Source organism: Artemia franciscana, chromosome 15 (assembly GCF_032884065.1).
Source record: "Artemia franciscana chromosome 15, ASM3288406v1, whole genome shotgun sequence".
Taxonomy (NCBI): Eukaryota; Metazoa; Arthropoda; class Branchiopoda; order Anostraca; family Artemiidae; genus Artemia; species Artemia franciscana.
This window is the reverse complement of record NC_088877.1, coordinates 23,676,957-23,691,257: the sequence shown is the minus strand read 5'-3', so window position 1 is coordinate 23,691,257 and position 14,301 is coordinate 23,676,957. Positions and strand designations below refer to the sequence as shown.

Below are 14,301 nucleotides of genomic sequence, written 5' to 3'. Positions count from 1 at the left end.
CTGCCTGGTGGAAGAACTACTCCTTCCACTTTGAAATTGCCTCTGAATTTGCATTCTACAGAAACTCCCACGTGCAATATTTCCAAATCATCTGGGATGGGTAAAGTATTGCAGCAATGCAAACTTATTTGGGACGAGTGCACAATGGCACACAAAAAATCGCTCGAGACTCTGCATCAATGTTCGAAAAATTTGCGAGGGAATTCGAAACCCTTTGGCAGCATATTAATATTGCTTGCGGGAGATTTCAGGCAAACATTACCTATAATACCTAGATCAACCCCTGCAGACGAAATGAACGCTTGCCTGAAAAATTATAATTTATGAGCACACGTAAAAACATTAAAATTAACTACAAATATGCGTGTCCGATTGCAAAACGATGACTCTGGTCAAACATTTTGAGATCAATTGCTGGCCATTGGAAACGAAAAGCTCCCAGTAGTTTCAATTTCAGGACGGACACAACTACCTTCTGAATTCTGTAATTTAGTGACGTCCAAAAATGAATTGATTGAAAAAGTATTTCCGAATATTCTAAACAATCATAAAAATAATAAATGGCTAAGTGAAAGAGCGATTCTTGCACCCAAAAATATAGACGTCCACGAAATCAACAATATTGTTTTCACCAAGATTCAAGACCAGGCAGTCCTTTACAAGTCAGTCGACACAGTTTTGGAACCAAATGAGGCGGTTAATTATCCATCTGAAGTTTTAAATTCCGTGGATCTTTCAGGGTTTCCATCACACGTGCTACAACTAAAAATAGGCGTACCAATAATGCTTTTAAGAAATATTAATCAACCAAAGCTTTGCAATGGCACGCAACATGCCATAAAAAAAACAATGGAAAACGTAATAGAGGCCACAATCTTGACAGGGCCTTTTGAGGGTGAGGCTATTCTTATTCCTCGCATTCCCATGATTCCAACGGATCTGCCTTTTCAATTTAAAAGATTGCAATTCCCAATTTTATTAGCATTTGCCATCACCATCAACAAAGCTCAAGGTCAATCATTAGAAAAATGTGGTATAGATCTTAATACTGATTGTTTTTCCCATGGAAAATTGTACGTTGCATGTTCGAGGGTCGGTAAACCTGATAATCTATTTATATGCAGCGACAATTGGACAGCGAAGAATGTTGTATATTCGCAAGTTTTACGGAATTAATTTGTATTGTATCTATCTATCTATCTATCTATATAAAAACGAGTTGTGAGTATGCATGTTTTTTTTTTGTTTGTAGAAAGAGCGTTTGCATATAACGTCATTATTAGTACATAAGGCTTTGTATATGCACAGACAGTGGGAAAGCCAAGAATGCTGTATATTCGCAAGTTTACGTAGCACAAAACACATATATAAATCTATCTATATTCATAGGTGGTACACAGGGACACAACTACAATGGCACGTAACTAATATGGCGCGTAACGACTTACGCACGCGGGGGGCTTGGGGCTGGGGGGCACGAAGTACCCCCACCAACTAAATGTTAGGGTGGCATGAAGCACCACCCAACAGCTAGTAAAATATAAAAATGAAAAAATATAAAAATAACACCAACTTTGATGTTCAAGGACTAGTTTTCATTTTGAATTTTTGGATAAAAATAATCAAAATGTGCAATAATTGATGTTAAAATGATTTAAATGGACTAAACATGATGTAAATTGAATGGCAGATTTAGGTGGAGCAGAAGCCACGTTGACTATACTTCTATTATAATTTCTTTTTTTTGAGTTTCATTTATCTATTGATAGTTATTTGTTTTATTTTTAGTCTTGGAGGATTATTTGACTTTCTTTTTGCTAATTCTTGGCTTAATGGGGCTCTTAAACTTTTTTTTATAGAACTTATCATGTAGAAAAAGCTTTTTAAATTAATTTTCTGTTCGTTTTAATTGATAAAAATCAAAATGGAATTTTTTCTATTATAAAAAGAAAGCAGACATAGTTATACAAAATGCAGTAATTTTTGGGTTGCTTTAACAAAAACCTGATTTGTCAACTGAAAATAAAATATTTCCTGAAAATTTTATATAAAATAATTTTATTTAACTAGAAACAGGGAAAATATGTATGGTCAGCAAGCAATAATTAAAAATTTTTAATTCACACCGTAAAAATACCAGAAAATTTTAAAATTAGTTTTGTTCTTTCTTAGGTTCAGGCTACTCGACACGTGGATATTATTAGTATTACAAATAATATAAAATGACAGAAGAAGTTGCTGCAATTGTTATTGATAATGGATCTGGTATTTGTAAAGCAGGATTTTCAGGAGAAGATCAGCCAAAAACTTTGTTTCCTGCTGTGGTTGGGCGTCCAAAACATACGGGAGTGATGATTAATTCAGGCAGCCAGGATACTTATGTAGGTGATGACGCTCAAGCAAAAAGGGGAATTTTGAGACTTAAGTATCCTGTAGAGCATGGGATTGTCACAGACTGGGACGATATGGAAAAGATCTGGCATCATACATTTTACAACGAACTTCGCGTGGCCCCAGAAGAGCACCCAGTTTTACTCACCGAAGCTCCTCTTAACCCAAAAGCCAACAGAGAAAAAATGACTCAAATAATGTTTGAAACTTTTAACACCCCTGCTATGTATGTTGCCATTCAAGCAGTCCTTTCCCTCTATGCATCTGGAAGAACCACTGGTATTGTTCTTGACTCTGGCGATGGTGTTTCACATACTGTACCCATCTACGAAGGTTATGCCATTCAACATGCGATTTCAAGATTGGATCTAGCTGGTCGAGATTTGACCGATTACTTGATGAAAATTTTAACTGAGCGAGGATATTCCTTTACCACCACTGCCGAAAGAGAAATCGTTCGAGATATCAAAGAAAAACTCTGTTATGTTGCTTTGGATTTCGAAGAGGAGATGGCAACTGCTGCCAGCTCAGCATCTCTTGAACAGAGCTATGTGCTGCCTGATGGTCAGATTATCACTATAGGTAATGAGAGATTCAGATGCCCGGAAGTCTTATTCCAGCCATCTTTTCTCGGTATGGAATCTTACGGGATTCACAAAACTACGTACAAGAGTATTATCAAATGTGATGTCGACATCAGAAAGGATCTCTATGCCAGCATCGTTTTGTCTGGTGGTTCTACCATGTACCCTAGCATTGCTGACAGAATGCAAAAAGAAATTACTGCTCTTGCACCATCCGCCATGAAGATTAAAGTTATTGCCCCACCTGAGCGTAAATACTCCGTATGGATTGGTGGATCTATCTTAGCTTCCCTCTCAACTTTCCAAGAGATGTGGATTTCTAAACAGGAATACGATGAGTCTGGACCATCTATTGTTCACAGAAAATGCTTTTAACTTGCCTCACCCTAGGTGAACACGCCACTAAATGTGATATTAGTTACATTAATTTTATTGAAACATAAGATCATCTTATGTTTAACCTGACTTAGATAGAGGATTAAGACTGACTTGGATGGTGGTTTTCTTTGCTTAATCAGCTAGGAATGACAGTTTTTTCTCGCTTTTCAGTTCTTTTTAGAGCTTTAATGGTTTTTGCTGTTGCATAATTGACTTTGATATCTCTATTTATATTTTTTTATGGAACGAAGGGTTCCTTTTGTTACGCTACAACCGGTTGTAGCAGTTTGTTCTTAACTATGAAAGTTTAGTTACTATATGCCGTGGTTTGTTCTTTATTATGTTTTAGCTATATGCGAAGAAACTTTCATTGTCCTTGTTTAATAAATTATTTCGATCCTTTATGTAAATTACACCACCGTATAGGTTTCTGCCGCAATTCCTACTTCTTAAAATTAAATTATTTGATATGGGCTAGAGTTTGTAGTCGGAGCTAATAACTACAATTTATATTATATTTGTTAGCCTGTATATCTTCTATCTATCTATCTATGTATCTATCTATCTATCATCTATATATATAAAATAAGTTGTTTGTGTGTTATGTCTGTTACACTATGTCTGTTACGCCAGATTATATCTATGTATATTTATATCTTCTACTTGCTGTTGGGGTGGCACTTCGCGCCACCCCGACACCTTGTTGATGGGGGCGCTTCGCGCCCAGCCAAGCCCCCCCCCGCGCGCGTAAGTCGCTATGCGCCATATTAGTTACGCGCCATTGTAGTTGTGTCCCTGTGTACCATCTATGAATATAGATAGATTTACATATGTGTTTTGAACTACGTAAAACTTGCGAATATACAACATTCTTGGCTTTCCCATTGTCTGTGCATATACAAAGCCTTATATACTAATAACGACCTCATATGCAAACGCTCTTTTTACAAACAAACAAACATGCATACACACAACTCCTTTTTATATAGATAGATAGATAGATAGATACAATACAAATTAACTGCGTAAAACTCGCGAATATACTACATTCTTCGCTGTCCAATTGTCGCTGGATATAAATAGATTGTCAGGTTTACCGACCCTCGAAAATGCAACGTACAATTGTCCATGGGAAAAACAATCAGTATTAAGATCAATACCACCTTTTTTCTAATGATTGACCTTGAGCTTTGTTGATAGTGATTGCAAATGCTAATCGAATTGGGAATTGCAATCTTTTAAATTGAAAAGGCAGATCTATTGGAATCATGGGAATGCGAGGAATAAGAACAGCCTCACCCTCAAAAGACCCTGTCAAGATTGTTGCCTCTATTACGTTTTCCATTGTGTTTTGTTTTTCGGCATGTCGCGTGTCATTGCAAAGCTTTGGTGGGTTGATATTTCTTAACAGTATTTTTCGTACGCCTATTGTTTTATATTGCTGTTTTTTTTCATAGGCATGTATTTTTGGGGTGGTACCTGACGCGGGGATGCCATGGATATTCTGTGGTAGCCACAACACTGTGCTGGGTAGAGAATTTAGAGTGGCGAAATCCTATATAGGCCAGTGTATTCTCCTGATGAGCCCTTATGTTGGGTGTTGCCTCTGAATTATTTGTCTATATTATTTTTTCTATTGTTTGGTAAATGACGACTCATACTTATTGACGACATGACTGCCCGTCCATGGATGTGATTTCTCTTTTCATTATATATATATATATATCTATATATATAAAAATAAGTTGTCTGTCCGTTACGCTAGATTATATCTTCTATATATATAAAAGAAAACAAACTAGAATGTAAAAACTGGAAATTGCATAAATATTTCGAAATATTTTGACAATAGATAAAAGTAATTCGAGAAAGAAAAATGGTAAAAAACTAAAAAAAAACTAAGAGAAAAAACTAAAAAAAAAAAATTAAAAATTAAAAAAATTAAAAAAAGAAAAAACCTAAAAAGAAAAAACGTAAAAGAATAAAAAAGATAAAAAACTAAAAAAAAAACTAAAAAAGCTAAAAACTAAAAAAAGAAAAAACTAAAAAAAAAACTGGGAATTGCACAAATATTTCAATATATTTTGACAATAGATTAAAGTAATTCGAAAACCTTAAAACAGATACCCCAAATTTGAGGTTTAATTTAAATTGTTGGAGCTTTAGCATGCTTGGCACGTAAAGATTTTTCCAAGTGTCAATGTTAGAATGAACATTGAGAAATTGAAGAAAACAAATCAATAAAAAGAAGAAACTAAAAAAAGAAAAAACTAAAAAAGAAAAAAAACTAAAGAAGAAACTGTATCTATATATATAAAAATCTATCTTCTATCTATCTATCTATCTATCTATATATATAAAAATAAGTTGTCTGTCCGTTACGCCAGATTATATCTTCTACATATATAAAAGAAAACAAACTAGAATGTAAAAACTGGAAATTGCATAAATATTTCAAAATATTTTGACAATTGATTAAAGTAATTCGAAATCCTTATAACAGATATTTATAATTTTGAGTTTTATTATAAATTGTCGAGTGTTTGCATGCTTGGTACGTAAAATTTTTTTCTAACATCAATGTTAGAATGAACACTGAAAAATTGAAAAACATTGAAAAAGGTAGAATGTTACCAAAAAGCAAAACCAGGCTTGCGGTTCAAAGAGAAATGGCCAGATTAAGAATGTGCAATTTACGTCAACGAAGGCGTGTCGAGGAACTACCAGAGCAACGCGAAACCAGACTTGCTTCTGAAAGAGAAAGTAAAAAAAGAAGGCGTGCCGAGGAATCAAAAGAACAGCAGGGAAACAGGCTTGAGGCTGATAGAGAAAGTAAGAAAAGAAAGCTTGCCGAGGAATCAGAGCAATCTGAAAGTTATCGCCTGGCATTCAGGTACAACCCAGTCGATGATTATAGCTTGAGTAGATGTGTTCAAATCGCGACAATGTCTAAAATTTGTCCCTATTGCAAGGCCTTGAAATTCAATGGTGAAACAATGGGAATGTGTTGCGCCTCAGGAAATGTTAAACTTCCTCTATTGGCTGCACCACCAGAGCCATTGAAGACTTTCCTTACTGGAAATACGTCAGAATCTAAGCGTTTTTTGTCAAAAATCAGACAATACAACTCATGTTTCCAAATGACGTCGTTTGGAGCCCAAATCGAAAATCCAGATCAATTTATGTCTACTTTCAAAGTAAAAGGGCAAATTTATCATAAAGCAGGGTCCCTTCTACCATTCTCAGGCGAGAATCATAAATTTTTACAATTGTACTTCATCAGTGATAGAAATTCTGAATTGAATGCACGTTGCGAAATTTCTCCCAACGTTGAAAGGACAATCGTTTCCCAATTGCAACATCTTTTCCACGAAAATAATAAGTTAGTGCGTCTGTTCAAAACAGCCATCGATTTGATGCCTACTGATACTCATAAAATTGTTATTTCCGCTGACAAAACGCCTCCTGGCCAACATGTGCGTAGATACAATGCTCCGACTATCGACGAAGTGGCAATCGTTATGGTCGGTTATCAGTTTTTACCTCGAGATATTATTCTACATAAGCGAAACGCTCAGTTGTTAAGAATTGCTGAAACTCATCGATGCTACGATGCCCTACAATATCCTATCATTTTTTGGGATGGAGCCGACGGCTATCACTTTAATATTAAATTGATGAATCCAGCCACTAACAAAGAAATGAATAAGAAATGCAGTGCAATGCATTATTATTCCTATAGACTAATGATTCGGCAGGATGAAGAAAATTATATTTTAAAATGCCGTGAATTGTTTCACCAATTTGTCGTGGATATGTATGCTAAAATTGAATCAGAACGTTTGCTATATGTCCGCCTGAATCAGACCAAGCTCCGCTCTGAACAATACATTCATTTGCGAGATGCAGTTATAACTGACGGTAATACCACAAACGTTGGAAGATTAACAATTTTACCTTCGTCATATGCTGGCAGTCCCCGTCATATGCATGAATATGCTCAAGATGCTATTGCGTATGTTCGTCTCTATGGTCGTCCAGATTTATTTATTACATTTACATGTAATCAATCTTGGGACGAGATACTGCAGCTTTTACTTCAAGGACAATCGGCGGTTCATAGGCATGACATTATGGCACGTGTCTTCCGGCAAAAGTTGAAATCACTGATAAACTACCTTGTAAAACATGAAGTGTTTGGGTCAGTGCGATGCTGGATGTACTCAGTGGAATGGCAAAAACGAGGTTTGCCACACGCACATATACTAATCTGGCTACATAAAAAAATTACTTCAAACGAAATTGATGATGTGATTTCCGCTGAAATACCTGATAAAAATGTCGATAAGGGGTTACATGATATTATTGTAAAAAATATGATACATGGACCTTGCGGTGCACTGAACGAAAATTCACCATGCATGGCCAAAGGAAGGTGCACAAAGCAATATCCTCGACTTTTAGTACCCAAAACAATTACTGGCAATGATGGTTACCCACAATATAGAAGAAGATCTACTGAAGATGGCGGTAAAACAGCAATAATAAAGAAGCGTAACGGTACCACCATCGAAGTAGATAACCAGTGGGTTGTTCCATATTCCCCTTTATTATCAAAAACATTTAATGCACACATAAACGTTGAATACTGTAATTCCGTAAAGGCAATCAAATACATATGTAAATACGTCAACAAAGGCAGTGACATGGCAGTTTTTGGCTTGCAGTCCGAAATCAAAGATTTCGATGAAATCGTAGAATATCAGGCTGGAAGATACATAAGCAGTAATGAAGCTGTTTGGCGAATTCTTTCATTTCCGATACATGAACGTAGTCCAGCTGTTGTTCACTTAGCGGTACATTTACAGAATGGTCAACGTGTTTATTTCACGGAAACCAACGTGCAACAAAGAGTCCTGAATCCACCGGATACAACATTAACAGCTTTTTTTTCGCTTTGCAAAAATGATTCTTTTGCAAAAAAACTGCTGTATACTGAAGTGCCTTCGTATTACACGTGGAATACTAAAAATAAAGTATTTGAACGTCGAAAACAGGGTAAGCCAGTCGACGGCCAACCTACCATCTTCAAAGATACCACGATAGGAAGACTCTACACCGTTCACCCCAATCAACATGAATGCTTCTTTCTACGCCTGCTTTTGGTGAATGTACCCGGTCCGACATCCTTTGAGTATTTGAGGACTGTAAATGGTACTATACATGACACTTACCGTAGTGCATGCCAAGCTCTGAATTTATTGGAGAATGACCAACACTGGGATAACTGCATCAATGACGCGTGCGAAACGTCAACCCCAAGTCAAATTCGTGAATTGTTTGGCATCATTTTAACAACTTGCTCTCCATCAGGTCCTACAGATTTATGGGAAAAATATAAGTCAAAAATGTCCGAAGATATACTTCATCGAAAACAGTTAGAGACGTCAGACATGACTTTTGATTTTACATCAGAAATTTATAACTACACTTTAGTTGTTATAGAAGATTTGTACATAAGTATGGCAAACAAACCTCTTCAGGGTTTGGGAATGCCTTCACCTAACCGTATCGCTGCTGTTTCGACATGTGTAGAATTGGATCGTGAACAAAGTTACAGCACGAGTGGTCTATTGTCGTATGTACAAAATAACATTTCCAAATTAACGTCGGAACAAAAAGACATTTATGATACGATAATGCATTGTGTCGATAACAACGTTGGAGAAATTTTCTTTTTGGATGCGCCAGGAGGTGCTGGTAAAACGTTTGTGATAAAACTGATTCTGGCATCAATTCGATCTAAAAATGATATAGCGTTGGCAATTGCGTCGTCCGGAATAGCCGCAACATTGCTGCCTGGTGGAAGAACTGCTCATTCCGCTTTGAAATTGCCTCTGAACTTGCATTCTACAGAAACTCCAACGTGCAATATTTCCAAATCATCTGGGATGGGTAAAGTATTGCAGCAATGCAAACTTACAATTTGGGATGAGTGCACAATGGCACACAAAAAATCGCTCAAGGCTCTGGATCAATGCTTGAAAGATTTGCGAGGGAAGTCGAAACCCTTTGGCAGCACCTTAATATTGCTCGCGGGAGATTTCAGGCAAACATTACCTATAATACCTAGATCAACTCCTGCAGACGAAATGAATGCTTGCCTGAAAAATTCTAATTTATGGGCACACGTAAAAACATTAAAATTAACTACAAATATGCGTGTCCGATTGCAAAACGATGACTCTGGTCAAACATTTTCAGATCAATTGCTGGCAATGGGAAACGGAAAGCTCCAGTAGACTCAATTTCAGGACGTATACAACTACCTGCTGATTGCTGTAATTTAGTGACGTCCAAAAATGAATTGATTGAAAAAGTATTTCCGAATATTCTAAAAAATTATAAAAATAATAAATGGCTAAGTGAAAGAGCGATTCTCGCACCCAAAAATATAGACGTCCACGAAATCAACAATATTGTTTTGACCAAGATTCAAGACCAGGCAGTCCTTTACAAGTCAGTCGACACAGTTTTGGAACCAAATGAAGCGGTTAATTATCCATCTGAATTTTTAAATTCCATAGATCTTTCAGGGTTTCCACCACACGTGCTACAACTAAAAATAGGCGTACCAATAATACTTTTAAGAAATATAAACCCACCAAAGCTTTGCAATGGCACTCGACTTGCCGTAAAAAAAACAATGGAAAACCTAATAGAGGCCACAATCCTGACAGGGCCTTTTGAGGGTGAGGCAGTTCTTATTCCTCGCATTCCCATGATTCCAACAGATCTGCCTTTTCAATTTAAAAGATTGCAATTCCCAATTCGATTAGCATTTGCAATCACCATTAACAAAGCTCAAGGTCAATCATTAGAAAAATGTGGTATTGATGTTAATACTGATTGTTTTCCCATGGACAATTGTACGTTGCATGTTCGAGGGTCGGTAAACCTGACAATCTATTTATATGCAGCGAGAATTGGACAGCGAAGAATGTTGTATATTCGCAAGTTTTACGCAGTTAATTTGTATTTCGGAACCAAATGAAGCGGTTAATTATCCATCTGAATTTTTAAATTCCATAGATCCTTCAGGGTGTCCACCACACCTGCTACAACTAAAAATAGGCGTACCAATAATACTTTTAAGAAATATCAACCCACCAAAGCTTTGCAATGGCACGCGACTTGCCGTAAAAAAAAAAAACAATGGAAAACCTAATAGATGCCACAATCTTGACAGGGCCTTATGAGGGTGAGGCTGTTCTTATTCCTCGCATTCCCATGATTCCAACGGATCTGCTTTTTCAATTTAAAAGATTGCAATTCCCAATTCGATTAGCATTTGCAACCACCATCAACAAAGCTCAAGGGCAATCACTAGAAAAATGCGGTATAGATCTTAATACAGATTGCTTTACCAATGTACAATTGTATGTTGCATCTTTGAGGGTCGGTAAACCTGACAATCTATTTATACGCACAGACAATGGGACAGCGAAGACTGTTGTATATTCACAAGTTTTACGTAGTTAATTTGTATTGTATCTATCTATCTATCTATCTATATAAAAACGAGTTGTGTGATGCATGTTTGTTTGTTTGTAAAAAGAGCGTTTGCATATGACGTCATTATTAGTACATACGGCTTTGTATATGGACAGACAATGGGAAAGCCAAGAATGTTGTATATTCGCAATCTTTACGTAGTTTGAAACACATATATAAATCTATCTATATTCACAGGTGGGACACAGGGACACAACTACAATGGCGCGTAACTAATATGGCGCGTAACTAATATGGCGCATAACGACTTACGCGCGCGGGGGGGGCTTGGGGGGGCGCGAAGCGCCCCACCAACTAGGTGTTGGGGTGGCACGAAGCGCCACCCCAACAGCTAGTATATATATATATATATATATATATATATATATATATATATATATATATATATATATATATATATATATATATATATCCATTTATATTATTAAATTTCATATATTTAAATTAAATTAAATTAGATATATATTAAATTAAATTATACATTAAATTAAATTTTCATATATTATTATTTCATATTAGATGAAAGTGTGAGCAAAATGAATGAATTTTTAGAGGTTTTACGAGTTCAGGGTGCTAAAATAGGCTTGAAAATTAATGTTAAGAAGACTAAGTCACTAATGTTAGGAATAAGTGAAGATGAACAGGTGACCTTAGGTAACGAAAAGATTGATCAGGTTGGGAGCTTCAGTTACCTTGGTAGTATTATTAGTAAAGATGGTGGAAGCAGTGAAGATGTTAAAAGTAGAATAGCTAAAGCTCAGGGTGTTTTTTTCACAGTTAAAAAAAGTTTGGAAGAATAGAAAGATAAGCCTACAAACCAAGATTAGAATATTGGAAGCTACAGTGATGACAGTGGTCAAATATGGCTCTGAAGCATGGACACTCCGAAAAGCAGATGAAAATTTACTAGATGTTTTCCAGAGAAATTGCCTACGGATTGTTCTGGGTACCCGACTGACTGACCGTATTTCAAACAGTAGGTCGTACGAAAAGTATGGTTTAATCCCGCTTTCTGTGGCTATAATGAAAGAAAGGTTGAGATGGCTAGGCCACGTTCTACGGATGAAGGATGACAGATTACCGAAGGTTGTCCTTTTTGGCCAACCGTCTGGGGCTACACGGAAAGCAGGTCGTCCTTGTCTGGGTTGGGAGGATGTCATAAATAAGGATTTAAAGGAAATGGGAACTTCCTGGGAGGGTGTAAAGAGGGAGGCTTTAAATAGATTAGGTTGAAGGAGGAGCGTGCGTAACTGTGTTGGCCTCAGGCGGCTTGGTGCTGCAGTGAGTTATTAGTAGTAGTAGTATTTATTTTCACCGGTGGGACACAGGGACATATATATATATATATTATATATATATATATATATATATATATATATATATATATATATATAATATATTATATATATATATATATATATATATATATGTCCCTGTGTCCCACCGGTGAAAATAAATACTACTACTACTACTAATAACTCACTGCAGCACCAAGCCGCCTGAGGCCAACACAGCTACGCACGCTCCTCCTCCAACCTAATCTATTTAAAGCCTCCCTCTTTACACCCTCCAGGAAGTTCCCATTTCCTTTAAATCCTTATTTATGACATCCTCCCAACCCAGACAGACGACCTGCTTTCCGTGTAGCCCGAGACGGTTGGCCAAAAAGGACAATCTTCGGTAATCTGTCATCCTTCAACGTGGCCTAACCATCTCAACCTTTCTTTCATTATAGCCCCAGAAAGCGGGATTGAACCACACTTTTCGTACAACCTACTTTTTGAAATACGGTCAGTCAGCCGGGTACCCAGAACAATCCGTAGGTAATTTCTCTGGAAAACATCTAGTAAATTTTCATCTGCTTTTCGGAGTGTCCATGCTTCAGAGCCATATTTGACCACTGTCATCACTGTAGCTTCCAATATTCTAATCTGGTTTGTAGGCTTATCTTTCTATTCTTCCAAACTTTTTTTAACTGTGAAAAAACACCCTGAGCTTTAGCTATTCTACTTTTAACATCTTCACTGCTCCCACCATCTTTACTAATAATACTACCAAGGTAACTGAAGCTCCCAACCTGATCAATCTTTTCGTTACCTAAGGTCACCTGTTCATCTTCACTTATTCCTAGCCTTAGTGACTTAGTCTCTTAACATTAATTTTCAAGCCTATTTTAGCACCCTGAACTCGCAAACCTCTAAAAATTCGTTCATTTTGCTCACACTTTCATCTAATATGCTTAAATCATCAGCATAATCTAAGTCCAGAGCGTTCTTCCTCCCATTTGATTCATGGTCTCCAATTGTCTTTCCTGTGCTCCTTAAGACGAAGTCCATCAAAATGATCCATATAAAGGGGGATAGAAAACAACCCTGCTTAACTCCTGATTTAATACAAAACCAGTTGCTAACCTCATTTCCTACCTTAACCGCAGCAGTATTATTCTCGTACATAGCGCAAATCACTTTAATGTATTTTTCTGGTATACCATATAACGATAAGACCTTTGTTAACGCTGTTCTGTCAACAGAATCGAAAGCTTGCTCATAATCGATAAAACTAAGGACCAAAGGTGTTTGACAACGAAGGGACTTCTCAATTATTAACCTAAGAGTGAAAATATGGTCGACACATCCTCTACCTTTTCTAAAACCGCATTGTTCTTCCTTAAAACTTTGTCTACAGCATGTCTCAGTCTAAAAAGTATCATATTACTCAGTAATTTGCTACCTACAGAGACCAGACTAATGCCTCGATAATTACGACATTCACTCTTGTCACCTTTCTTATACAGTGGTTTAATTAAGGTTTTCCTAAAATCATTAGGTACTTCCCCTTTTTCAAAAATCATGTTCATAATCTTCAGTAGCTTATTCCTAACCTCAGAGCCACCATATTTAAGGAACTCATTAATCACTATCACCACCTGGGGCCTTATTATTTTTTAATCCTTCTAGTACTGTCGCTAATTCTTCCTCACTAAACAAATCTTCTCTCACATCCAAGGTATCACAAACTTTTTCATTTTCATCTATATCTTTTCCTGCAACTGTATCTCGGTTTAGCACATTCTCAAAATGTTCCACCCATCTTTCTTTAACTTTTCCTTATCACTAATTGTGGCCCCATTTCTATCTTTAACTGGGACTAGTCCGGATCGGCTACTCCCTTTCAATTTATTAACATATCAGTATAATATTTTACTATTATGCCGTCTAGCCGATCTTCCAGATCCTCAGCAATTTTATCCATCGCCTCCATTTCACATCTCCTTAGTTCATATTTAATGCTTTCTCCACTTTCTTTACATTCCTTTTGTTTTCATACGACCTATCGCTCAGATAATTTTTATACAAACCCCTTCTACTCTAAT

General features: G+C 36.6%; 1 protein-coding gene across 1 annotated transcript; it reads left to right on the top strand.

The window, feature by feature from the left end:
- Nucleotides 1–2,207: 2,207 nt before the first annotated feature.
- Nucleotides 2,208–5,700, top strand: LOC136036211 (actin, clone 302-like). The gene has a single exon (XM_065718303.1). The coding sequence runs from the start codon at nucleotides 2,223–2,225 to the stop codon at nucleotides 3,348–3,350; it is 1,128 nt and encodes a 375-aa protein (XP_065574375.1). The 5' UTR covers nucleotides 2,208–2,222; the 3' UTR covers nucleotides 3,351–5,700.
- Nucleotides 5,701–14,301: the final 8,601 nt, after the last annotated feature.

Excerpts from the sequence above, each read along its gene's own strand:
- LOC136036211 (XM_065718303.1), top strand. The coding sequence starts at position 2,223 with ATGACAGAAGAAGTTGCTGCAATTGTTATTGATAATGGATCTGGTATT.